This window comes from Hevea brasiliensis, chromosome 6, assembly GCF_030052815.1.
Source record: "Hevea brasiliensis isolate MT/VB/25A 57/8 chromosome 6, ASM3005281v1, whole genome shotgun sequence".
NCBI lineage: Eukaryota > Viridiplantae > Streptophyta > Magnoliopsida > Malpighiales > Euphorbiaceae > Hevea > Hevea brasiliensis.
In genome coordinates this window covers 22390751-22418279 of record NC_079498.1, presented here as the reverse complement: position 1 = coordinate 22418279, position 27529 = coordinate 22390751, and the positions used below count along the sequence as shown (strand labels likewise).

Sequence of the window (27529 nt, the reverse complement as noted above, 5' to 3'; positions counted from 1 at the left end):
TCAGACAATGAGCTTGGGCTTGGAGGCTTTTGCCAATCAACATGTTATCCGAGAGAAAGCCCATGCCTTAAGGAGAGAGATTCTTAAGGCGGTCCAGGATGCCTCAGCTGCACAAGCTCAACTCTCCTCTGCTAATGACTACTTCATCAGAATGGAAGATCAGATGAAGCATTACGAAGAGAGGATAGCGGAGGTGGAGTGAGAACTTAAAGACTCCTAGGCTGGTCGATCTGCCGATCTCACTCATTTCGATGAGGAACTTTGGGCAAAGGAGGAGGAGCTCCGAGCCAAGGATGAAGAGCTCCAGGCCAAGTAAGAAAAAAGCACAACGAAAGAGGTTAGGGCATATGTGAACGCCCATAATGATCTCCTGGCTGAGCTGAGGAAGCGTTATCCCGAGGAGGACTTCTCTTGGATGAACCAGCTCATTCTAGAGGTCAAAAAGGAGAGCGACGAGGAGCCGAAGAGAGAGAGAGAGAGAGAGAGAGAGAGAGTCAGAGAGTGGATGATGTACCTAGGGAGCAGGTTGGGGGTGATCCACCTGCTGAATGACTTATATATGTTTTACTTTAAAATGAATAGAAATCCCTTTTTGTTTAATTTCTTTGATGAGATCGGAAAGCGTCCAATTTGTCTGAGTACTTAATTGATTGAATGTATTTAAGTATTAAACTTGAAAGCAACCATTAATCAGAGCATAAGAGATTGGAAAAAACATTATGCGCGAGCATGAGATTAGACTAAGCCATAACCAAACCCCGGGTAAAACTTTGGAATATTAGAATTGAAAAGACTTGACATTGACTTAAACTTTTAAGATAGGAATCATCATTAGACTAGATAACAACCTTAACTTTGTTTTAAGGAAAATCTGGGGTCTTCAAACAAGAAGCCTGATCACCTCATTAGTCGGACAAAGTTTTACAATATTTGTATAGAGAGATCTAGGAGCATTAGTAGGCAAGACTGGATGGTCCGGAGACCCAACATTGATTCGAACCCCCTCTAATAAGAGATCAGAAAATAATTAACTTAAGCATGAGATCAATTTATTTCATAGTCGAGCAATTAGTGAGCTCAGAAAAGCCATTTATGATCGAAGGACATCAGTTGAGAGCGGATAATAAAATGAAAAGTTTAAAAGTTCCTTGACTTCGAAGGTCAGCCAAAATATGGTGTCTACAGCTGCCCCTCTTTACATAATTTCTATTAAAGAGAATGAAGTTCTCTTATATAGGAATTCTGTAAAGATTCAGACCCATATTTTGGACGATTGGGATATCAAAACCAGAGATCAATGATGAAAATTAAATAATGAAAAGTAAAATCAACTTGTGATCGAAGAACCAGAGGTTGATGACAAAAATTTAAAATGCTGAAAATTAAAATCAACTTGGATCAAGGAACTAAAAGTTGATGACAGAAATTTAAAATGCCAAAAATTAAAATCAACTTGGATCAAGGAACCAGAGGTTGATGGCAGAAAATTTAAAATGCCGAAAATTAAAATCAACTTAGATCAAGGAACCAGAGGTTGATGGCAGGAAATTAAAATGCTGAAAATTAAAATCAACTTGGATCAAGGAACCAGAGGTTGATGACAGAAATTTAAAATGCTCAAAATTAAAATCAACTTAGATCAAGGAACCAGAGGTTGATGACAGGAAATTAAAATGCTAGAAATTAAAATTAACGTGGATCGAGGAACCAGAGGTTGATGACAAAAAATCAAAGTGCTAAAAATTAAAATCAACTTGGATCAAGGAACCAGAGGTTGATGACAGGAAATTAAAATACTGAAAATTAAAATCAACTTGGATCAAGGAACTAGAGGTTGATGACTAGAAATCAAAGTGCTGGAAATTAAAATCAACTTGGATCAAGGAACCAGAGGTTGATGGCAGGAAATCAAAGTGCTGAAAATTAAAATCAACTTGGATCAAGGAACCAAAGGTTGATGGCAGGAAATTAAAATGCTGAAAATTAAAAGCAACTTGGAGCAAGAAACTAGAGGTTGATGGCTAGAAATCAAAGTGCTGGAAATTAAAATCAACTTGGATCAAGGAACCAAAGGTTGATGACAGGAAATTAAAATTCTGGAAATTAAAATCAACTTGGATCGAGAACCAAAGGTTGATGACAGAAAATTAAAAATGTCCTTACAAAGTAGACCTTACAAAAGATGTTCCTCCAGTCAAAGTGTACTCAACAAAGTTTCGAAGATAGATAATTAATGGAGAGAGTCAGAACGAGTCCCAAGGCTTGGTTTACAACTTCCTCTTTTTACTCACTTCTTCAGGGTGTCCCTCTAGGTTTTGGCTCCTTACTTATTCTGCAGAAAGGGCCCTTGCGGGTTTTTGCTCTTCTTTACACATCTTGCTAGGAGCCTCCTTTCGAGTTTTCACTCCTATATTTTTTTTTTTAATCTCCCGGCCATCGTTCGTCCCCTGCAAATCTCATAGCATAGTACATGAAGTTATCAATATTCAAATCCTGATCTTATAATAAAGTTTTAACGATTTAATAGCACATAAATGAAGGGTAGATAAGAAAAATAGAGTGAAGGAGCAATTTTATTATGGCTTGAGAACAAAGGTACTGTTTCAAAGGAAACGGGTACAAGGATAAATCTCACAAATTCCTTGTAGCTAACTTTGAACTCACTTAACTGCCCTTATTTCAAGTAATCTTTTAACGAACGTTCGTGCTGTAGTGACTTATTTCCTTTCCTGGTCTCGTGGTCCCTTCCTTATTTTTCCATTTTCTGGTTCTAGGGGCGCCCTTTTGGGTTTTCACCCCTAGATTTTTATTTTTTATTTTTATCATTTTTTTCGCTCGCTTTTTCAGGATGCCTTTCAGGTTTTCACCCTTTGCTCATTTTGCAGAAAGCGCCCTTGGTGGTTTTCGCCCTCTTTCGAATGTTTTGCTAGGAGCTCCCTTTCGGGTTTTCACCCCCACATTTTTTTTTAGGCATAATACCTTTTGACAGCATCTGCATTCACGGGTCTTGGGAATTCTTTGCTGTCTATATGAGTCAAGATCAGCGCACTGCCAGAAAATGCCTTTTTAACCACATAGGATCCCTCATAAGTTGGCGACCATTTTCCCCTGGAATCATTTTGATTTGGGAGGATCTTTTTCAAAACCAGATCTCCCGATTAGAATTCACGTGGGCGAACACCTTTATTAAATGCCCTAGCCATTCTCCTTTGGTACAATTGCCTATGACATGCTGCTATTAGTCTTTTCTCATCTAGTAAATTTAGTTGGTCCAACCTTGATTGAATCCATTCTGACTCATCAATTCCCGACTCTTTCAGAATTCTCAGGGAGGGAATTTCCACTTCTATAGGTAAAATAGCCTCCATTCCATAAACCAATGAGTATGAGGTTGCCCCAGTCGATGTCCTTACGGAGGTCCATTAAGCATGAAGGGCAAAGGGAAGCATATCATGCTAATCTCTATAAGTGATGGTCATTTTCCTTATTATCCTCTTGACGTTTTTATTAGCGGCTTCCACCGCTCCGTTCATCTGAGGACAGTATGGTGAAGAATTGAGATGCTGGATTTTGTACTGATCACATAAATTTCGGATCTTTGGACCGTTCAAATTCTTAGCATTATCTATGATAATTTCGCTGGGGAGGCTGTATCGGCAGATGACATTATTCTTGAGAAATTTGAGGAATGTGTTCTACGTGATATGTGCATATGACGTTGCCTCAACCCATTTAGAAAAGTAGTCAATAGCCACCAAGATGAATCTGTGCCCATTGAATGCCTTGGGATTAATAGGACCAATCACATCGATGCCCCACATTGTGAAAGGCCAAGGTGAGATAAGATTAAACAACTAATGAGGTGGGACATTTATCGGATCAGCATAGATTTGACACTTATGACACTTTCGAAAGTACTCGATGTAGTCTTTTTCCAAAGTGGTTCAGAAGTATCCCGTCTCATGATTTGCTTGGCCATCATATGCCCATTAGCGTGAGTTGTGCAATTCCCCTCATGAGTCTCAAAAAGGATCCTCCTTGCTTCTTTTGCATCCACGCATCTCAATAATTTGCCATTGGAGCTCCTTTTGTACAAAATTTCACCACTGGGGAAGTATTTCAATGCTAATCTCCTGATTATTCTTCTCTCATTTCTGCTTGCCCCGAGAGGATATTCCCTGGTTTTGATGTAGACCTGGATATCATGATACTAGGGTTTGCCATCAGTTTCTTCTTCGATCATGAAGCAGTATGCCGGCTCACTCCTTGCTTTGATTTGTAACTCCTGTGTTATTTGCCCCTCTTCCATCTGAGTCATGACAGCTAGAGTGGCTAAGGCATCGGCGAACTGGTTCTTATCATGGTTGAGGTGGGTGAAGGAAATCTCTTTGAATTTCTTGATCAATTCCAAGAGGTACTTTTGATATGGGATCAGTTTTGGGTCTTTAGTTTGCCATTCCCCTTTGACCTGATAAATGATCAAGGCCGAATCTCTGTACACCTCCAACTTTCTAACCTTCATTTCGATGGCAGCTTGTAAACCCATCACACAGGCTTCATACTTCGCAACATTGTTGGTGCAGTCGAACCTTAACTTGATGGCTATTGGGAAGTGTTTTCCATCAGGGGATATCAAAACTGCCCTAATCCCATTACCGGACAAGTTAACTGCTCCATCGAAATACATTTCCCATACATCAGTCGATTCTTTATCCTCACTGCTGACCTCATTAACATACTCATCAGGGAATTCGAAATCCAAGGGTTCATAATCTTGGATCGGGTTCTCTGCTAGGAGATCAGCAATAACGCTCCCCTTTACTACCTTTCTTGTCATGTAGACAATGTCATATTGAGAGAGTATGACCTGCCATTTTGCTATCCTCCCAGGCACGAACGGGCTTTCAAATACATATTTGATCGGGTCCATTCTGGAAATCAGCCATGTTTTGTGATTCAACATGTAATGCTTGAGTCGATTTGCCGTCCACACCAAAGCGCAACAGGTTTTCTCTAGGAATGAGTATCTCGACTTGCAATCATTGAATTTCTTGCTTAAATAGTAAATGGCTCTTTCTTTTCATCCTGTGTCATCGTGCTACCCCAGAACGCACCCCATTGAACTCTACTGAACTGCCATGTACAAAATCAGCGGCCTTCCCATCACTGGAGGAACCAATATTGGCGGGTTTGACAAATACTGTTTAATCTTTTCAAAAGCCTCTTGACAAACTTGATCCCACCGAGCAGTGTTATTCTTCCTGAGTAGCTTAAAAATGGGTTCAGCTTTAGTAGTGAGATTGGAAATGAATCTCGAGATATAGTTCAGTTTTCCCAGGAAACTTTGCACTTCCCTTTCTGTCTTTGGGGATGGCATTTCTTGAATGGCTCGAACTTTGTTTGGATCCACTTTTATTCCCTATTCACTTACTATGAATCTCAATAGCTTACCAGATCTAGCCCCAATCACACACTTAGCTGGGTTCAGTTTCAGTTAGTACTTCCTGAGCCTTTCGAATACCTTTCTCAACACTTGTACATGACTTTCTCCCTCTCTAGACTTGATAATCATGTCATCCACATACACCTCCACTTCCTTGTTTATAATGTCATAGAATAATGTAACCATAGCGTGTTGATAGGTAGCTCCAGCATTCTTTAATCCAAATGGCATGACCCGATAACAAAATACCCCCCACTGAGTGATAAAAGCAGTCTTATCTTTGTCTTCTTCATCCATGGGCATTTGGTTATACCCGGATGCCTTATCAATGTATGAACATCTACCCAATCCTGCAGCGTTATCTACCAGCACATCTATGTGAGGGAGAGGGAAATCATCCTTCAAGCTCGCCTTGTTGAGATCCCTATAATCAACACACACCCTGACTCTTCCGTCCTTCTTCATTACTGGGACAATGTTAGCTATCCACTGAGGGTATTTAACCACTTCCAGGAATCCAGCATCATACTACTTTTTGACCTCATCCATAACTTTGAGTAGTGTGTCGGGATTCATTCTTCTCAACTTCTGCTTCACTGGAGTTGTCCCAGGAATCAGAGGGATCTTGTGAGTTACTATTTGAGGATCCAATCCAGGCATATCATCATAGCTCCATGAGAATATATCCAGGAATTCTTTGAGCAAGCTGACCATACTCTCTAACTCTCCACTTTCCACAACCTTAAGTTCCCTTTTCATTTCTTCAGTGCCTAGATTTATGGTGTGTGTTTCATCCCTGCAAGGCACTAGGGAAGGCTCATCTTTTTCACCCCTTTCTCCTATAAGTTCTTCTTCAGAATCACTTGAAGTAATGGCAGTTACGGGAGTTTCACAATTAACATAAGGAACTTCTAAGTCAATTGAATTATTAGACGCGAATTGGTCAATAGTCCTGAGGAAATAAAAGTGGAGTATATTAAAAGAATGGATTTTAAAGGAAAAGAGAATTGGATGCAAAACGTGCTATTAATTCATTAATCTATTTATCATAAAAAAGGGTCCATTTACAGCATTACACTTGTCACCATGGACAAAATGATCAAGTGTTGATAACAAAATGTACTTCACTCGAGATTGAGCACAGGAATGTCTTCTGCTTCCCAATTATCCAATTTTCGCCCCTCAGCAATTGGTGAGTTCAGTACCTCAGACAGGGAGTCCAGCTATATGACATCAATGGATGGTTATTCAGGAGATTCTTCACTTTCTTCTGGATTCTCGATGACCGGTTTGGTGAAGACATCCATGATTTTTGGGACAACTTTCATTTTTACAGCATTTCGGTCAAACCGTTGATCCCAGAGCATGTTCCTCATTCAGAATCTCCATCCATGAGAGCATCTTCCTCATATCCCAGTCCGAAGTGGCCGATCTTCTGAATAGCCGGTGCGGGTTCAACAATTCCTTGTAACGCAGCAACCAATCCCTTGCCCTTCTCATAGTCACTTTTGAACATTACCTTTGCAACCATAGCTGTAGCCCTTTCATCTCTCGGGGGAGTTCCTTGTAGCTCGAGTGCTTGGAAGGAGCTTTCCAAGGACCTTTTAATTGTTTTCACATAGGGAACCGATTAAGGCTTAGTGACTAGCATGGCTTCTTCCCCTCTCACTGTGATGATTTTTTCGCCCATAATGTACTTGATCCTTTGGTGCAAAGTTAAAGGCATCGCATTTGCCGAATGCATCCAGGGTCTCCCCAATAGCATGGTGTAAGTAGGCTCGATGTCCATCATTTGGAAAGTGACGTTGAAGGTGCATGCCCCAATCTATAGTGGCCAATCGATGTCCGCACCTCTCTTTTAGTACCATCAAAGGCTCTTACCACTATGGCACTTTGGCAGATGGCTGAAGGATCAACGAGTAGTCTTGCCAAGGTGGCATTAGGCAAGACATTGAGGGCCAATCCGTTGTCTATCAAGACTTTGGCAACTATGCACCCTTTGCATTTAACCGTCACATGTAGGGCTTTGGTGTGCTTCAAGCCAGCCGGATCTATCTCATCTTCCGAGAAAGTAACAAAACTGGATGCCTGAATTTGCCCAACTATTTTCTCAAATTGCCTCGGTGTGATATCAGGGTTCACAAAGGCCTGGTCCAGAATCTTTTGCAAGGCTTGGCGATGCACTTCCGAGCTTAAGATTAGCGACAGTAATGAAATCCGAGCAGGCGTCTTTCTCAGTTGCTCAATGATGTCATACTCACTCTGCTTCATTATTTGTAGTAGCAATTCTTCCTCTTCTTTTTATTCAGTAGGCTCCTCTTTCTCAACCCTCACAGCCTTCTCCTCTGTCCTTTCTTGTGGCTCTCCCATTTTTACTTTCCCCTTCTTCTTTTCAGCCTCATTATTCCCATAACATCTCCCACTTCTGGTTATAAATTCTACTTCTTGATCTGGTGGAGAGGAGTTGCTGGTTGGGTTTGGTTAGGGAGAAGTATCGTTGGAGGGTCCAGTGTAGGTCATTTCAAAATGCTCGTGAGGAGCAAAGCATGGTTTGGGAGGAGTGATGGGTTGAGCGTGGGTATGGTTGAGGCTAGGAGTTGAAGTGCTGCTGGATGCCTCCTGAGTAAAGACTTAGAGATTATAGTTCCAAGGCACTACATGGGTGTTTGTGACTGGGAGTTGAGGAGGGGTTCGGGTGACTATTATTGGTGGTGTTTGTGTGTTGGGAGCAGAGAAGATTAATCTTGGATTAGGGGTGGAGACATCTCGGTCGAACCTGGCTGTATTTACTTCACCCTCCATCTTTGATCTCCGTTGACATCTCAAAACTTTGAGGGACAACACTCTCCGAACTTCTTGCCGGAATCCCTCACAATTGCGTAGCTCATAATCAGCTGCTCCTCCATGGTAGGGGCATCCCGTATCACTTTCTGACCCCGATGTCTGAGGGCAGAGGTAACCCTCTCTTACTGCCTTTGCAAAAATCCTCTCGAAATGAGGAATTAGCTGATCTACCTCCATAATTGACCTTTCATCTGAAGGCTCTATCATATTTACACCATTGCCTATTCCATGATTGGGCAATAGGTTTGAAGTGACATTGGGAAGAGAGCCATTTCCTTTAATCTTTAGCCACCCATTTCTGATGAGGGCACGTACTCTTCCCCTGAGAGCTCCACAATTGTCAGTTGAGTGCCCGAGTGCCCTGCTATGATATTCACATTGGGCACTAGCGTCATACCACCTAGGATATGGTGGCTGAATCGAGTCTAGGGGGATAGGAGGTTGAAAAGTGAAAGAGGTTAAAGCTTGATGGGAATCAACCATTATAGGGAGTGGGGGAGGTAGTGGCAAATTTGGTTCTGATGCCGGTCTATTTTGGGATATCTCCTTTATCAGTTTCATGAGCTCTGAGACTTGGTCTCTCAATTCGGAAACTTGTCCCTATAGGTTTTGGACTTATTCCAAATCTTCCATTATCTTCTTTGTTCGAGACCTTGTTAAGTACATTCATTTTGGTTGAACTGCTTGCTTGGTCAGGCTTGCTTTGCTTGGAGCAATATTGATTTCCTGTGGGAAATAATTTTAAATCAGTTTGAAATTCTATTAGAGTTAGGGATCCTAACTGGACAAAGGATACGGTGGCCTATAACCTCCAAAAATGGAGTCCGCAGAAAGATAATTGTGTCAACTTTATCATGGCATCGCTCGATAGTCCGACGGTGAATGACTGGATTGAATGCGTGTCTATGATACTTGTCCATATGGCACATTCATCTTTTCATACAACCCTAGCGAGGATAGTTCCTATGGGAGTTATACTATTCATTCATATTTAGCTAAACAATGGTCCAAAGTGATTCATTAATCAAACAGTTCATACATAGCATTCTTTACAATTACCTAGGCTCAAGGAGACTCTTTAAAATACAATGACATTTTTTTGAGATACTCATAGAGTCTTTCTTCTTGTCTGGCGAGGTTGAATGTCCTCAAGGCATATTCAGATTCTGGCATGAGCTCTTGTTTCCCTTGGGCTATCATTCTTTCTAGCTAGTCAACATTTTCTCTCAGCTCTTGATGAAGGGTTGCTTGCCTTTCTTTTTCTTTTCTTTCTTTAGCACACTCTTTCAAAATATCATTGATAAGTTGTGCCTGCTCCTTTAGTTCAAGCTTCTTCTTTTTTCTTTCTTATTTATACTCCTCCATGAGTATCTCCTGGTATTCCATTTTCTCTTGCAACTTTCCATTCCGAACTCCTGCCTCTCTTATTGCACCTTGGAGGGAGATCTTTTCTTTTTCACACCGTGTTTCTTGTTCCTCAAATTTCACCTTTTCTATAGTCATTTCTTCCTTGAGCCTTTTCACCTCCTTTTTCAGGATTTCCTATCGATCTTTGAACTGCCTTATCCGTTCTTGTAGTCGCTGGTTCTTGGCATTCGAACTCTGTAGAGAGCTGACCAACTTGACATTAACTTCTTTTGAAAGCACTTCCCGATGGGGTGTGTTGCACTTTGGTTTGGCAGGTTCGAAAATTGGGTATCCCTGATCTCTGCTTGCCCTCCATCTGAGGTAATCTTCCATGGTACTTAGCCCTTTAGGTGACCGTTCAATCATGGTAACCTTTTCCCAGGACTTGCGAAATGATTTCAGTTCTTCCTCTTTGCCGGGTTCATGAAAGAAATGAGCTTGATGAAGTACTTCAACATTGGGTGCAAGCTGGGTTGAACCGAATTGCCTTATTACCAAAGCTGGGATGTAACTTGTATATCCGGTCAATCCGATCAAAGGTACCAAATGATTGTCCCCTGTACTGGACAAAATAGGCTGACCCACAGACCATAACTTCCTCCAGTAGTAGTTGTGACTGTTGAAGCTTAGAATCTGCTCTTGCCATTGCAGTTCATTCTTTGGACTTATTGTCAATCTAGTCATTTTTTCAATGAGCGGCTGGTTGGGATACCAAGTTAATCCCTTAGTTTCCAAAGGACATATGTGGCTGAGGATCCAAAGATGTAGCAATTGGAAATAGCACTTGATGGTTCCCTTACCTTGTTGTCGGCAATAGGTTAGGGTCAAAAGGGTCTCTGCAAGGATTGTAGGTATTGGATTAACGTTTTGCTTCTTTACTACCCAAAACATCTCTGTGACACTGTGAGTTATGACTCTCAAAGGTCTGGGAAATAAGATCAGGCCGTAAATCCCCAAAGTTAGTGTCAACGAAACCTGTTCCCATTGCCTGTTTTGAATGTACAGATCCAAATATGTCTTGATGTAAGTCCAATACCACCCATGTGTGCTTCCCTTGATGGTTTCTTTTGCTTTTGCTTCCTCTACAGGAATTCCAAGCATATGCGCGAACCATTTCCAAGTTTGTCTATGCTCAAGGTGTAGGTAGATCCGATTCTGCACCACATAAGGGATTTCTAGCAGCGCTTGATATTCTTCTATAGTGGGAGTTGTATCTATGTTGTTGAAGGAGAACACCCCATACTTGGGATTCCAAGTTGATAGCATGGCCTTTAATGCCGGAACTTGTATTCTAACCTGTATCAAGGTTACAATCCTTCCATACTTTTCCTCAAACTTTGCCTTGACATGATCGGGAAGTGATTTCTAACTGCTGGATAGATCCTCAAGACCGGTCGTTCTAACCTCAAACTTGCTTGGATCGAATGGAGATAATGGGCCGATATCTGCCCCTATGTCATCAATCTATGGGGATTCTGAACTATGAAGTTGTTCGGACCATTGTCTAGCATTCCTTTCTTGCCTTGGAACTCCTTCTGTTGACTGACTCGAGGATGCCATATTAAAGTTTCTGTTTTACCCTTTGTAGATTCCAATTCACAACTTCTGTGGAGAAAATTTGTTAGCAGAATAAATTCAGGTAATTTTGAATTATACTGCTGGTGTGGTAATATCCATACACCTATAAAAGTAGGAAGGTGTTTAGATCATTCTAACAGTATGATTCAAAATTACCCTTTATAAAAAAAATTTAAAAATACAAACAGAGAAAGGTAAAAGCAAGTATGTCCCTTTTGTCCTAAAATAGGGAGAGCCCTAGTACCGGGTAAGTCCTATCTAATTGAATAGTTTTATCTTATAAGGTAGTTCGCTACGGCTTTGAGCTACTGTGATAGTTTAGCTCAAGGTCTAATTTTCTAAAAGCCACAGGTTCCCAAATTGTCCCTACTGTAAACAGTAGAGCCCCATTCCACCACCACGATACTAACAGGAAAATTCCACGAGTATCACAGTAGATGGAATAAGTTTCAATCTGAGCATAAGCCTTCACGGATACTAACGGGGTAAAACCCATGGGTACTGCTACATGACTCCCTCCTATTTCCTAAAAGGGTAAGAAAGTCTGGGTATAGGGCTGAAGTGTGTGAGGACATTATGTAAGTGATCAGTGTGTGAAGGGACATATTTACCTCTTCCCTGTACGGAGGGAGTTTTAGATGGAAATTACTGTGGGAAATAAGAAAACCAAAGTAAGCAAAATGATTAGAAAGAATAATAATAATTAATATATCAAGACTTTCAAATTTTGCAAGTTAAACCCCCTAATTACAGTTTTAATTTATATGAGCATAAAATTAAATCTATTTTTGGACCTCTAAACTAGGGTTAAAAACAAATCCCCAGTGGAGTCACCAAGCTGTCGTAAGGGTTTTTGTGGTCACCTGGACGAGTTCTCACCGAAGTGGGAAAAGTGAGGAGTCGCCATTTTAATTTTGAGAGAAATTAAAAAAAAAAACCATTTGTAAAGGTAAATTAAAAAGAAACCACTTCGAAAATAGAGATTCTAGGTTTGGGGTCCGTATACAGGTGGGGAAGGTATTAGGCATCCCATCTCGTCCCTCAATGAGGGTAAGCAGATTTAACTTTATGCTCTTCATAAATTATATTTGGTAATTGTGGGGGGGGGGGGTGTTGGAGTGACGATGTTAGTCCTTCGTATGGATAAAAGGAATATTTGATATTTCACTATTCAGGACTGCCCAAGAACACTAGTACTTGAGATGACCCTTAGTGAGTAGGAGTCGTGTAGCGGACTTTTATTTAGGGATTTGTATATTGAAGTTGTGATATTTTAATTTTTATTTTAGTTAAGAGAATCCGGGTAAGAAATTTCTCCCGATCCTTTGATGTATTTTGTTAAGAGTTTGAGCGGGAGATTTCGGATAAGAACTCTCCTTCGATCTTCACATATTTTATTAAGATTTTTGATTGAGAATCGAGCAAGAACTCTCCCCCGTTCTCTTAAAGTATTCTGTTTAAAGTTTGAGTGAAGGATCTCAGATAAGAACTCTCCTCTGATCTCCACATATTTTATTAAAATTTTGGTTGAGAATCGAGTAAGAACTCTCTTTCGATCTCTTAAAGTATTCTACTTAAAGTTTGAGTGAAGGATCAAGGATAAGAACTCTCCTCCGTTCTCCACATATTTTACTAAGATTTTGGATGAGAATCGAGTAAGAACTCTCCCCCGATCTCTTAAAGTATTCGGTTTAAAGTTTTAAGTGAAGGATCTCAGATAAGAACTCTCCTCCGATCTCCACATATTTTATTAAGATTTTGGTTGAGAACCGGGTAAGAACTCTCCCCCGACCTCTTAATATATTATGGTTTTTTTTTATAAATTAAACCGAGCTCGGGTAAGGTCTCTCCCCCGAACTCTTAATGTGTTATGGAATTGCATTTTATAAGAACTATGAACTAAAGATTCTAGTGAACGAGGGTGCAAGAAACCCCTGCCAAGCTTTTCCTGACCCACTGAGCCTTATAACTAGAGAGTGGATGCAAGACTGAACTTCTCACCGATCTCCTATGTGATTGCCTTATCAGAATTCTTTGATTGGCGATATCCGATCTCTTTTAATCACTAGTCGGGGATCCGATCCTATCTCGATTCTCGCTTTATTATGTTATCACCTGAGCTCGTTTTGTAGCCCGACCTCATAACTTATTTGTTTGACCTACTATTCGACCTTTTGTTACACCTATCCTTTTGTCATTTTTATTTGATTGAAAACTCTCATATCGAAATACTTCTGCCTACGTCCTTTTGAGTATTTACAAGTTGCCTGTGAATTGAACGTCTACTCTTAAAGGAAATAAAAACTAAATGAAATTTGCAAATGAAATAAACGAAGACACAGGAAATAACTATTGGCCTGGACAATTTATTTTGAGATTTTAGTGCAACTAGATATAGAAGAAATTTCAAAAGAAAGCTGGAGAAAATAAACCAGGGTATCGACAAAATAATAGTTTAGACATTTACCTGTGGGAAGTTGAGGAAATGGCTGGAATGACTCCGGAATCCACAAACCTTGCAGAGGTGAAAGCTGACAACCAAAAGACTAGTACTTACTCAAAGTAACGGGAACCAAGTTGGAATAAAGCTGAGCTTGGAGAGTAATGTACTGATATTAAGGTAGTGAGGATGAAACTGAATGAAAATGGTCTTACAGAGTAATGAATAGGCACTGAAAATGAAAATTTCAGGGTTCAGAACTCCTTTGATGAAGATACTTAAGAAAATTGGTTTCTGAAGTTTCTCAACACTACGAAAGCTCAGAATGGCAAAGTAGCAAGACTGAATCAAATTTTAGAGTCTTTCCACTATAATCACCACCACCTTTTTTTTTTGTCCGTCCCCTCTACAATATTGCATACAGGTATTTATAGGGAACGGGTGCTATAATGAAGGTCAGGATCTCACCAAGGGAGACGGAGGGTTCAGATTCAAAAGGACATAATCTGATGTCTGGGAATTAAAGAGAATCAAGATGGAGGGCTAGGATCCAGTTCAGAATATCCATCCTTTCTTCTTTTAATCCAACGGCTCAGGGTCTTGCCTTACAAGAAGGATCCGAAGGCTGGAAATAAAAGTCACCGAACCTATCGTTTGCTTTTTGATCCAAGGGCTCTGGATCCATCCTTACGATTATGATCAATGGTGGAGATCGAGATGTACAGGACTGCCATAACTATTTTGGCGTCTGTCAGCTAGGTGGGCATTTCTGCAGATGAGGCGTGTGGTGAGGATCTGATCGCATCTGCAATGCTTTAACTAACTCGGCTCTGATGATGAAGAGAGTTGATTGAAAGTTATTTAATCTTTCTGTGCTTTTCGATCTTTATTTCTTCCGATCTCCCTATTATGACCCTCTCCTTTTCCGATCTCTCTCGTATCGGGTCCCCCCTCATTTCCTGATCTCTCCCATTCTAGATTTTTCCTTTTTATCTAACTTGTCTTGGTCAAAGTAATTAATTCCTCAGTTACCAATGCATCCACTTTGTTTTCTGTATGCAATAAATGCCTAGGCCCTATATATATGCACCTACGGGAAATCCCCTTCACACTTCAATTTTCCTCCTCCAGTTTTTTTTCAATGCTCCATTTCTCCAATTCTAGCTTCTCAGGTAACAATTCTGATTATGTTGGCTACTTTTGATCTTTTTCTGACTGTTTCCTTCACCCTTCACCTGAAAATTTATGACCCCGGTGATCAAAAAACCATAAGGACATCATCTGATGACAGTGAGGGAACCAGACTAATTTACCAATCAAGATCGAAAGTGACGATCGTACCGATCTCGAATTGGTCTACCGATATAATCGGTGGACCGATTTTGGGCAAGAGGACTGCTAATTTCAATCTTAATGTCGATGACCGCCTCTTGAAGTTCATTTGGCCCCCAACCACATTGGGCGTCCCGACTGCAGCTCGGTTCTGGTCGATGACATCGGTAATGACTCCGCTCACTTCCATGAGAGTCATAGTCACCCTATCTGAGCTGCACATCTATCTAACACTTGTGGCGAGTTTTCTAATCAAACACATCTTTTGATTCAGCCACAAGACTAGGCTTTGACATAGGCCATTATCCAGAGTAGTCCTAAACTAGGTAAAATGTAGTGCTGATCTTTAGATATCGCCCAAATGATGTAATCCGGTCATTAAAAATTCCCCCAATGATGTAATCCGATCTCTTGAGATCACCTAAATGATGTCATCCGATCTTTTGGAAATGAAACAAAATTTTATTTAAAGGTTTTTATTTTATTATTGCATTAGTTATTTTTCGATCTCTGATATGCATGTCCGATCTGATCCCTAAACGAATCGCCATTAGCCAATCCGTGGTTTTGGAAGTTTGTTCAATCCAAAGACCTCGGCTACCCAATCTCATTTATTCCATTTTTATTATGTTTTCTAGAACCTTCTTGCGATGTGTCAAGGAGGCGTGCCGGTTCCGCTAACCGATGCGTCGCTTGGGACTTCGCGAGCATTTAATGCTCATATGGGTATAAATAGGGGAGAAGCGCATCAGTCATTTCCTTATGTTATTTTCAGAACTTCTCTAGCAATCCAGCGTTTTCTCTCGTTTTTCAAGTTTTTCAGGCACCAATCACATTCCGGTAAGGATTTTGATTTGTTTCTTGGTTAATTTCTTTTGTTTTCCTGAAAATGAGCAATGCCAAGGGTCAGAGAGTTGCGAGCCCACCTTTCGTCCATATTTTGTGGACCTCAAAAAAAGTTAATGCGACAGGGCCAAGCGGACTCCCAGTCTGATCATTGTTTCGACATCGTCCTTTGCCGAGGTAGGCGAGCATCTTCTAGAAGAGAAAACCTGCCAATCGATGAATTGCCTTCAATCATGAGAGAGACCAATCTTCAATGTATAAGCCAAGAGTACAATCTGCGGATCGACTCTTTTGAGCTGATCAAGTGCCATGGCAACCTTTGAGCCAATCATTTCTTTGATGAAGGCGATCTCCTCATAGTATATGAAGAACAGCTGAAGGTCGGACTTCGTTTTCCTTTGGACGAGTTTTACAAGGCCGTCCTAATGTTCCACCACGTCTCGGTAGCTCAAGTGCATCCGAACTTCTGACGAACTTTAATAGCTTTTCGGGGCCTCTTCTGAGCTAAGGGACTGGAACCCACGGCTAAAGTCTTTGCCGAGCTACATAGGCTTGCCCGAAGGAAGGATGATGAGTTTTGGTTCTTTCAGGCTAAGTCGAACTACTCACTCTTTACCGATCTCCCTTCTTCATTGAAAAATTGGAAGGACCATTTTTTTATATTGAGGAGCAAGATTTCGAATGGCTTTGAGGGTATCCCACAGAGTTTGGCAACACCTGGTTCTCCGATTCTAAAGAAGATCACCTTAAATAAGGACGAAGATGCCATGGTGAGAGTGTTAAAATCTCAGGTGTCCACCCAGAAATTTTCTTGCTTAGAAGCGGTTATGGCTGAACTGAAGTATTGGATGATGCGACTGATCACCAACGAAGACTATGAGCTTCAGTTCTCTGACCTTAGCCCTAGTATAATCCATATCTCTGGCCTCTGAATCATGGCGAACTCACTGACTTCTCCTATGTGCAGGTATGGCAGGTAGCAATACTTCTAAGGAGAGCCACAAGTGAAAGAGGAAGGTCTCTCGAAAGGTGCGGTCGATGAAGGAGGCCACCATTACTGCTGCTCAGACTCCTCAGCGTGAATTGGTAGAGGTGCCAACCTCTCCTCCCCAACCTCAGGAGCAGGCGATCCCAAAAGTAGAGGTCGTCGTTCTTCCTCCTCAGCAAATCAAACTTCCACCTCCCCCGCCTCCTCCGATCTCTTCCAATATGGAAGGGGAGTCTTCTGGTCCTACTGTCAGGATGCTTTCTCGGGGCGTTCAAGTCCTGATCCAATCACTAGAAAGGAATCGTTCAACCCAAGGGAACCCCGGGTTAGCCAAAATCATGGGCGCCTCTATCTGCTTCCAAGAAGATCAGAAAAGATTGGCAGAGGAGAGCATTGACGATATTCTAACTCAGGCAATGAACTTGGGCTTAGAGGCTATTGCCAATCAATACGTGATCCGAGAGAAAGCCCACGCCTTATGGAGGGAGATTCTTAAGGCGGTCTAGGATGACTCAGCTGCACAAGCTCAACTCTCCTCTGCTAATGACTACATCGCCAGAATGGAAGATCGGATGAAGCATTACAAAGAGAGGATAGCGGAGGTGGAGCGAGAACTTGAAGACTCCCGGGCTGGTCAATCTGCCGATCTCGCTCATTTAGATAAGGAACTTTGGGCAAAGGAGGAGGAGCTCCTAGCGAAGGATGAGGAGCTCCGAGCTAAGGATGAGGAGCTCTAGGCCAAGGAAGAAGAAAGCACAACAAAAGAGGCTGAGGCATATGTGAATGCCCATAATGATCTCCTGGCTGAGCTGAGGAAGCGTTATCCCGAGGAGGACTTCTCATGGATGAACCAGCTCATTCTAGAGGCCGAAGAGGAAAGCGACGAGGAGCCGGAGAGAGAGAGAGAGAGAGAGAGAGAGAGAGAGAGAGAGAGAGAATCAAAGAGCGGATGATGTACCTAGGGAGCAGGCTGGGGGTGATCCACCTGCTGAATGACTTATATATGTTTTACTCTAAAATGAATAGAAATCCCTTTATGTTCAATTTCTTTGATGAGATCGGAAAGCGTCCAATTTGTTTGAGTACTTAATTGATTGAACATATTTGAACATTAAACTTGAAAGCAATCATTAATCAGAGCATAAGAGATCAGAAAAAAATTATGCGCGAACATGAGATTGGACTAAGCCATGACCAAACACCGGGTAAAACTTTGGAATATTAGAATTGGAAAGACTTAACATTGACTTGAACTTTTAAGATCGGAATCGTCATTAGACCGGATAACAACCTTAACTTTGTTTTAAGGAAAATCTGGGGTCTTCAAACGAGAAGCCCGATCACCTCATTAGTCGAACAAAGTTCTACAATATTTGTACAGAGAGATCTGAGAGCATCAGTAGGCAAGACTGGATGATCCGGAGACCCAACATTGATTCAAACCCCTTCTGATAAGAGATAAGAAAATAATTAACTTAAGTGTTAGATCGATTTGTTCCATAGTCGAGCAATCGGTGAGCTCGAAAAAGCCATTTGTGATCGAAGGACATCAGTTGAGAGCGGATAATAAAGTGAAAAGTTTAAAAGTTCCTTGACTTCGGAGATCGGCCAAAATATGGTATCTATAGTAGGTAAAATTTTTTTAGTTTTTTAGAATTTTTCTTCTCTATTTTTTTTAATATTACCTACAAAAAGATGAAAAAATTTTCGTATGTATTTTTTTTAAAATTTATTTTATATTTTCTTCTTAATATTACCTATGTAAAGTGTTTCATTGATAATTACCGACAGAAAAAATTCATAGCTAAATATTTTGAACTTTTTAGAATTTTTTTTCTCTCTATTTTCTCCTTAATATTACCTATGAAAAGCATTTCGTTGGTAATAATATTACCTATGAAAAACTTTTTGTTCGTAATTACCGACGAAAAATTTTTTATAGGCATTTTTTATTAAAATTTTATTTTCTATTTTCTCCTTAATATTACCTATGAAAAGTGTTTCGTTGGTAATTACCAACGAAAAAAATTCGTAGCAAAATTTTTTTGAGATTTTTAGAATTTTTCCTCTCTATTTTCTCCTTAATATTACCTACGAAAAACATTTCATTGGTAATTACCAATGAAAAAAATTCGTATGTATATTTTTTTTAATTTTATTTTCTATTTTCTCCTTAATATTACCTACAAAAAGTGTTTCATTGGTAATTGCCAACGAAAGATTTGGTCAATATTTTTTTTATTTGGTCGCTAATTTTTTCGCCAATGTTAGGCACCACTTTTACCTATGAAATTACATCGTCGGTAAAGTGTTCGTTGATAATTTTGTCAGTAAAAATTGATTTAAATTTCATTTCTCTTTTTCGTAGGTAAATCATAGGTAAATTACCAATGAGATTTTGTGGTTGGTAATTTTCGTAGTTATTTTTAACATTTCTTGTAGTGAATGAAAGCTGACAACGTAAGGATTAAAGTGATAATATCTGAATACCAGCTGATAGGCAGCTTAGTCAAATTTTCACCAGAATGCTTTGTAGGAAAATTTCTTCTCTTCCTTAGAATATATTTTGGTTAACAATTCAAGGTAAGATTTGTTCCAACATGTTTCCCAATGCATTGGGAGTCATTTGGATGTCGTGTCATCCTTGGAGGTGGCTGAAAATAGCCAAAATCTGTGAAATCCCATTGGTAGCTAAATTAGGGTTCACGAGTCACTTGACAAGCTTAATCTCCACAATCGACTGTTTTGAATGATTTTGATCCCCATGTGTTCATTGGAGGTTGGGGAGGAGGATGGTGATGCATCCCAACAAAAATAACACATGACATGAGGGTGGGCGAAGAAAAAAAAAAGGCTTCAGTGCAAAAAAAGTGGTGGCTTTCAATATGTCATGAACGTGGAAAGGATAGCTTGCACGTGCTATTACTCATGTGGGCTCTCTCTCTCTCTCTCTCTCTCTCTCCCTTCCCTATTCATAGGAGACAGATTTAAATACCCACATAAATCTATTTTAAAATATTAAAATTATCAAAAGATTCTTATAGGTCTTGACTTATTTTTCAAACATATAAAATTATTAAAAAGTGTCGTACAGATTAAACAAAATTTAATATGGCTAAAATGCAAAAGATGAAAAAATAAATAAATAGAACTCTCTCTAAAACTCTCTTTATAGAAATTCTCTCAACTCACAACCTAATCTGAGGGAGAGCTACAGAAATTCTCTCAACTCGCAACCAGATCCTTAATCTGAGGGAGAAGTTACTTCTTGTTGGTGATAGCCCATCCCTCCCTCCTTTAGATCTTTTCTTTTTCCTTTCTTTTCTTGTTTTTGTGTTTTTGTTTTTATATATTTTCTTTCAATAACTCAAATATGTGACCTTTTGAAATAGATATTGGAAATTTGTTCCCATATCTATTCTGTTTGATAGATCTTGAATTGATTTCTCTCAATTTTTATGGTTGTCCCTTCTGTTGTGAAGGTTTAGTTTTTAGTTACTATAAATAAATTGGTTTTATTTGGCTATAGATTTTATATCTTGATTTGCAGGTGTAGATTTTTTAGTAATGGAGTTTAGTAGTAGTGTAGCATGTTCCTCCATTAATGCATAGTAGCTTGAACTCATCTTTATACATAATATACATCATATTCCTGGAAAAAATAGTCTAGGTATGAAAGATTTAGAGAGATTATTTTGTTTTCCAAATCAAACAACTTGGAAGATTTATGTCTTTTATCAATATCATTTTCAAGTAGGAAAGATCCAATATCATTATACTAAAGGATTAGTGAATCTTATTATCTACGATAATAAGTTTTATAGCTGATTAATAGAAGTGAGATCTTGGCCCTTATGTAATTATCTGTAATGTTTAACGCTTTGATATTATTCATGAATTTATGTTTTTCTAAAAAAAAAAAATTCACATAAAAATTAAATTAAATCTCAAAAAATATTAATACACTAGAAATAAAATTGTGGAAGATAATAAATTTTGTCCACCCTCTCTTAACTTTAATCCTTATATTGTGATTGTGCATCAGCTTCAGTTTATAATATAAAACTCCATAAACGTTGATTTGATAGCAATAAAGCCCTTGTTATGATATGATATGATATGCAACAAGTTGCTGAGTGACAAAGATGCTAATTCTGCTACCTAAGAAGTTTTTGTCCTTGCTCACTTGCACATTTCTTATTTGAGACCTAAAAAAGTGCTGTCCATGGGCCTGAAAGATGCTAATTCTGTTACCTATGGGCCTAGAAGAGGTCCATCATTAGTGATATTTGATTTTATTCAGAATGTGCCGGTTGGTTTCAAGAATAAATGTGGAATTAGCAACCATTTGGAAAAGCTGATGTGATCTTCTCTTGTTTATTTGAGGCTCTATTGCTTATGCCACGGAAGTTGCTAAGCCAGGGACTTGTTGCCTACCATGTGTGAAGCTAAGGGGGGTATTGGGCCCCCTGAAATTTTAAAAATTTTGAGGACTTAATGATAATTTAAAAAAAATTTTATTCTTATATTAAATTTTAATGAGTATGAGAACTTGAGAGTTTTAAAAGTTTTAAGTAAGTTTAATAGTAATTTTATATAAAAAAAATTCTAAAATTTTTTTTATTAAAAGTATGATATAATAAAATACAAATCTTCATGCTAAAAAAAATCTAAATTATTATTGTCACTTGATCCTATACTTTTCATCAATTTTATTTTATTATTTTCTTATCTAATAAATCCACAATTACTAATTTCTATTCTTTAAAATTTAAATTATTGTATAATATCATTAAAAAAAAAAGTCTAACATAATTTTCTCATATTTTTTCATCAATATAAAACATTAGTACCTTTTTTTGTTATAATCTCCTTACTATTTTGAATTTTTTTTCTTGCTAAAATGTCTTCACCCTTAAGTTAGAAAAAAAAAGTTTCTTTCATAATATTAGAAGTTAAACCGTGGTTGGGTGTTGGGGGATAACTTTGCTAAGGAACTTCAAATTTTCAAAAGTGTGAAAATATTGCTTACTTGGTTACCATTATTTTTTTAATGAGGAGCTAACTTTCCTCTCCCTAGAGGAAGCAACTTCCTGAGCGTGACCCAAGAAAGTTGAAGTTACTGGGTACAAAAATTATTCCTTCCAACTTTACCCTTCTCTTGTTTTTTCCTATTATAATGTGTTTAGATCCATGAAAAATAATAAAATATTATTGTTTTTATTTTTATATGCATTGATCAAAAGAAAAAAGTAATTAAATTAAATCCAAGAATTTTTATAATATTTTTGGATAAAAAATAAATCATATTTTGTTTATTATTAAATAAGGCCTTATGTGGTTGGGGGATAACTGTAACGCCCTCACTTTAGGTAGTCCATACATTCTACTGTTCCGATGACTAATGTCTATTCGGACAGTCAGAATGTCTAAAACTACACTTAAACTAGGGTGAGGAAATATAAATTGACTGAATAAAGATCAAGAAAATTTGAGAAAAATAAAAGAAATGAAATGACAATAGGTTAAAGGAGTTGAGGTTCCGGCAATGAGTGACAGTACCGGGAAGCGATTGTAAAGACAGTTGCCGACCCCAAACCCATGAGGAACCCTGTGAAATAAATATTTGGGATTAAATTGAAGGTTTTATGAGGATTAAATGACATTAAAAATGTCAAAGAAAATTCAAGAAAATAAAGTCAATCGGTACAGACAAATATAACACGATAAGCACAATGAAGGGCATTTTGGTCATTTCACTCTCAGTGTTGAATTTTGACTTAAATGTCAATTAAGTGAGAGAGATTAAAACACATAAAATGAATTAAAATTATGAAATATGCAATGAAAATGAGAAAAGAAAGAAAATGAAATAAAAATAGAATTATTACCTAAGCATTACATCATTGTGACATAGGCACGATGTAAGAATGATAATATAATGACATAATTAAGAACTGTTAGTAGTATGCCCTAGAGCATATCATTTAGTATGTATCTTGTATATATTTTATTAATAAAAGGCATTTCCACTTTTCTGTTTACATAATATATTTATGTGTAATAGAAAAGGTCCATTGATATTTTGTTAGAAATATTATTCTTAAGTTGTTAAGAATATGAGTGACAATATTTCTAGCACAAAGTATCATAAATAGGTTCACAATCGAGGATACTTCATAATAAGGACATGACTTATCCAGAAAGATTGTATTCATGTTTGTTCCCAAGTTATTTATATGAGATATAAATAAGATGGAATGGTGAGTCTCATGCCATATAACAAACATGATAGGCACTTATAAATGATAAGTAGGCCGAACCAGTGACACTTATGACAAGCACATGGAGTTTACTCTTGTCAATGTTTTGTCATAAATCATATCGGTGCATATAATCTTTAGACACGAGATAGCACAGTTATCTTGTATATAGGTAGTTTGAGTTTGATCGCTTTCATACTTGTACTATGTATGGGTATATGGGCATGTGTTGGCTCCTGCTAGTTATATATGGAGGTAGGTGTTGATCAAGAAGGAATCTGTTCCTCTAAGTAAATAGAGATAAAATCCTATGTTCATTTAATTGTTCTTGATGTTTCAAGTTCCTGGCCAGGACAGATAGATTTATTCAGAAAAGAGTTTCTGATGAGAAAAATCTTTTAATCAAGAACTGGAATTAAAAGAGAACATAATATTCATAGCAAATGGAGTTTGACATAAACCATGACTCCAGCTTGAGTTGGGATTTTGTAACAGAGAGATTCTAATGCATGGTAACATATGATTATAGGTTCATTTAAGGTAAATCTTATTACTAATTGGGTGGCCATGGCATGCTATGCTAGGTGTTAACCATGGTCTATGAGGTTCATAAAATGATTTAGAGAAATCATTTATGGTAAGAAAGAGTTCTGATGATATTAAGAGTTGATATCATGTCTCATTGCCAATTAGTGATGAGCCTAGTAAGTCACACACATACACAAGTTATCACCTATTTAAATATGATTTAATTAATTAATTAAAGAGTTTAATTGATTAATTAAATAGATTTGGTTTGCAATAAAATTGCAAAGTCCCTAGCATGACTTGAAACCAAATCTAGATTATTGGATGTGTAGTATAAATTAAATTTATATTTAAAGTGTTTAAATATGAATTTAATTGATGAGAAATTAATTAATAGAGATTAATTAATTAATTTATATTTGATATAAATTAATTAGAAGAAGAAAATAATTATTTTGGGTTAAGAACTCAAAATTAAGACACTGGGGCATTTTGGTCATTTTGCAGTGTGACACGTGGCACCATGAGATGGTGACACATGGCATAACACATAAGCTTGCCAAATATTTTTAATCATGTAAGATGATTAAAATCAAGATTAAATATAGGTTTGACACTTGGCACAATGTGATTGGGTCACTTAAACCTAGAGCTAATCAAAAGGTGACATGTGGCTAGGGTTTAATGTGTTAACCTAGCTATTTAAGTGGGGTTATGAAAAGAAAACATAACCAGCAGCCTCTCCTCTCATATGTCACGCCACTTTGAGCCTCTCCAGCTATTTCTCTTCATCTCTCATCAATTCAAAGAGATTAGCCATCAATCTCTTGAATTAAGAACACTAGAAATTGTTTCTAGTGTCCTGTTTACATCTCTAATCTCTTAAAAGGCAGAACTTGAATTTCTAATTAATAGAAAAGGCTTTAGAAGCTGTTCAAGGGCTGCCATAGGTGTTCTTGGTGTGGACAAGCTAGAGGGACAACATCTGGTGTCCTGAAGACGAATCTCAAAGGCACGACACGCGCAAAGACATCAAGAGGTTAGTGTAATCGTTCTTGATTTAATCTAGGGTTCTAAAATTAATCTGATTAATTTTAAAATCTTAAATGGCAAATACAGATCCAAAAATATATTAAAAGAGTTTTAATATGTTGTTTATCATTGAAATCAAATAGATAAAAATAAATCTTGCATGGTGCATGTGACCCTAGGTGAAAATTTTTGAATTCAATGGTATAATCTTGTGTTTTTCACGCTTCCGTTCCTTCAAATGGTATCAGAGCCACTATATTTGCCATTTAGATTGTTGATTATATAATTTAATTGTGTGTTTGATCATGAGATCAAGAGATTCATTGCTGGTTGGATCATGAGATGTGGCGTCATACATGGTGAAGCCACCATTGGTGGCGGCAACAATGGTTCCATGGGTGGTTCAAGGTTTGGCTTTTAATTCTGCAATTGTTGTATGATCTAAGGCCTATTCTTTATGTTTTTTTGTTTTAGCAAAAATTACAGTTCTAAATCTTGCTGGATAATTATAATAATGAAAAATAGTAAAGATTTGAATTGTCAAATTAACATTTGATTCCCATTAAATCATAAAGAAGACTTATTTTTATAAATAAAATATTATAGTGATGATGGAAAAAACTTGCATCGCTCCTCAACTAACCCTAACGCTTGGGTTATCGAACCTCAAAAAACTAAAAGTGATTTAACATCTATTATGTGCCTCTTTTATTTATTATGTATCATATGAGTTCCATATATATCATAGAAATAAATCATAGTGTTATATTTAGCTTCCCTAAGTCCAATTTAAAAGCCATAGTTTAAATTTTAAAATTAAAAATTAGAACAAATAGAAAAATAAAAGTTTTGCCTTTCAAGATCATTGGAACCTATTGATTTGTAAAGTTAAAAATGTTATTTTCAAGAAAAAGAATTTAATGTTATATTATATTCATAAATACAGTGAATAATAACATGAATGAATAAAATATTTTTAATATATACTTATAAAGTCTTCTTTTAAAATAACAATGATTTATATAATTATTATTTAACATAATTAATCATTCTTTTATTGTTTAAGTTGTAAAATCAAATTTTATCATATACACTTAGATATTCAATCCTATATTCTAAAAGATATTCCATTGCAAAACTCTTCTAGACCAGGTCTTTTAATTATATAGTTTTCTTTTCCATAAATTCTTTTAACATCAAATTTCATTCAACTTCTCTTTCAATTTAAATTTTTATTTCTTAGTTATCACAACTTTATTTTAGTCATTCGAATTTAATTAATTTATTTAATAAAAATTTTATATAAATTTTTATCACTATTTATTATTATTTTAAACAGTTATAACATAAAGATAAAAGGCAAAATTATTTATCAAGAAATTTTTATAAAAGAGGAAATTATTACCTAAACCTGATTTATAATTAATTCAAAGCACAAATATGTGAGAACCAAGAATTTAATAAATGATCTCACCATATATCTTATGTCTTGAGTACATGATAGATTAGATCTAAATATCAAAAATCCACACAACTACCTTTTAATTATTTTAAATTATTTTTATTATTAATATTATAAATATATTTACCACATACTAATGACACGTTTGAAGTAAACATAGTCAATAATTAATTTTTTTTTCCGATATAACCTTTGTATGTAATTTCTTTTATATTTTTATGAAATTGTGGTTATTTAATTTTTATTTATAATTATTTCTTTTTGGGTAATTTAACATCATGTAGTTATTGATTATAAAAAAGGAAAGAAAGAAAGAAAAAAAAATTTCATGTCCATGCTATATGGCTGTAAAATCCCTTCTCTTGTGTAACTATGTACCGTTGAAGCATTAGAGAATAGATTGCTTTGAACCCAAGCAATGAAGAGAAAGGTTATGGCGGTCGAAGAAGATAGCTCGGATAATAGCGGAGTCGCGTGGTGGAGAGGGCCGTTGCTTGGTAAAGGAGGGTTTGCGTCTGTTTATCTCGCCTATTTGAAGAAACCCAAATCAAGATCTTTTTATCGACCACTTATGGCTGTTAAATCAGCGGAGATCCCTTCCTCAAGTTCGCTTCAAAAGGAGAAAGAGATTTTCAACCATCTTCATGACTGTCCCTACATTCTTGAGTTTAGAAACTACTGTGACTGAGGATGGAAAGATGCTTTACAATCTGTTACTGGAGTATGCTTCTCGAGGAACCCTTGCCGATCGTATAAAGAGATCGGGTGGTTTGGGTTACCTGAATAGAATGTGAAGAGATACACAAGATCTATTCTTAAAGGCATTGGTTCTATCCATAGTCATGATTATGTTCATTATGACATGAAGCCAGACAATGTGCTGCTCGTGCCTAGTGAGGATGGTGACTTTATGCCCAAGATTGGGGATTTTGGATTGGCCTAGAAAGTGCAGAAGACCAATAAGAGGAAGTTTGATTGTTCTATTACTGGGACTGCTTTCTATATTGCACCAGAGACTTTCATTGATAATATTCAGGAATTTCCCTCTGATATTTGGGCACTTAGATGTATGGTTTTCGAGATGTTTATTGGGAAATCACTTTGGGGTTCGAACCCTAATGAAACAACTGAAAAAGCTTGCGAGAGGATTACTGATAGATATGAATTGCCTAAAATTCCTTCTTGGATTTCAAAGGATGGAAAGGATTTCTTGAAAGGATGTCTAGTGAAGAATCATCAGTTCAGATTCACCATTAAGATGTTATTAATTCATCCTTTTGTATCTGGAATAGATGACACAGAAAGCAGCGAATTTTGGGGAGATTGTGGATTAAGGCTGTGTAAACTCATCTGTCACTGGCGATGA

The 27529-nt window shown here is 37.5% G+C and overlaps 1 protein-coding gene and 1 pseudogene across 1 annotated transcript; one reads left to right on the top strand and one right to left on the bottom strand.

The window, feature by feature from the left end:
• Window positions 1–9829: 9829 nt before the first annotated feature.
• Window positions 9830–10795, bottom strand: LOC131180608 (uncharacterized). Its single transcript, XM_058147955.1, has one exon. The coding sequence runs from the start codon at window positions 10793–10795 to the stop codon at window positions 9830–9832; it is 966 nt and encodes a 321-aa protein (XP_058003938.1).
• A 15786-nt stretch (window positions 10796–26581) lies between these two features.
• LOC131180607 (mitogen-activated protein kinase kinase kinase 20-like) lies at window positions 26582–27529 on the top strand (annotated as a pseudogene).

Bases quoted from the DNA above. Each gene is read 5' to 3' on its own strand.
- LOC131180608 (XM_058147955.1), bottom strand. From the start codon at position 10,795: ATGCTTGGAATTCCTGTAGAGGAAGCAAAAGCAAAAGAAACCATCAAG.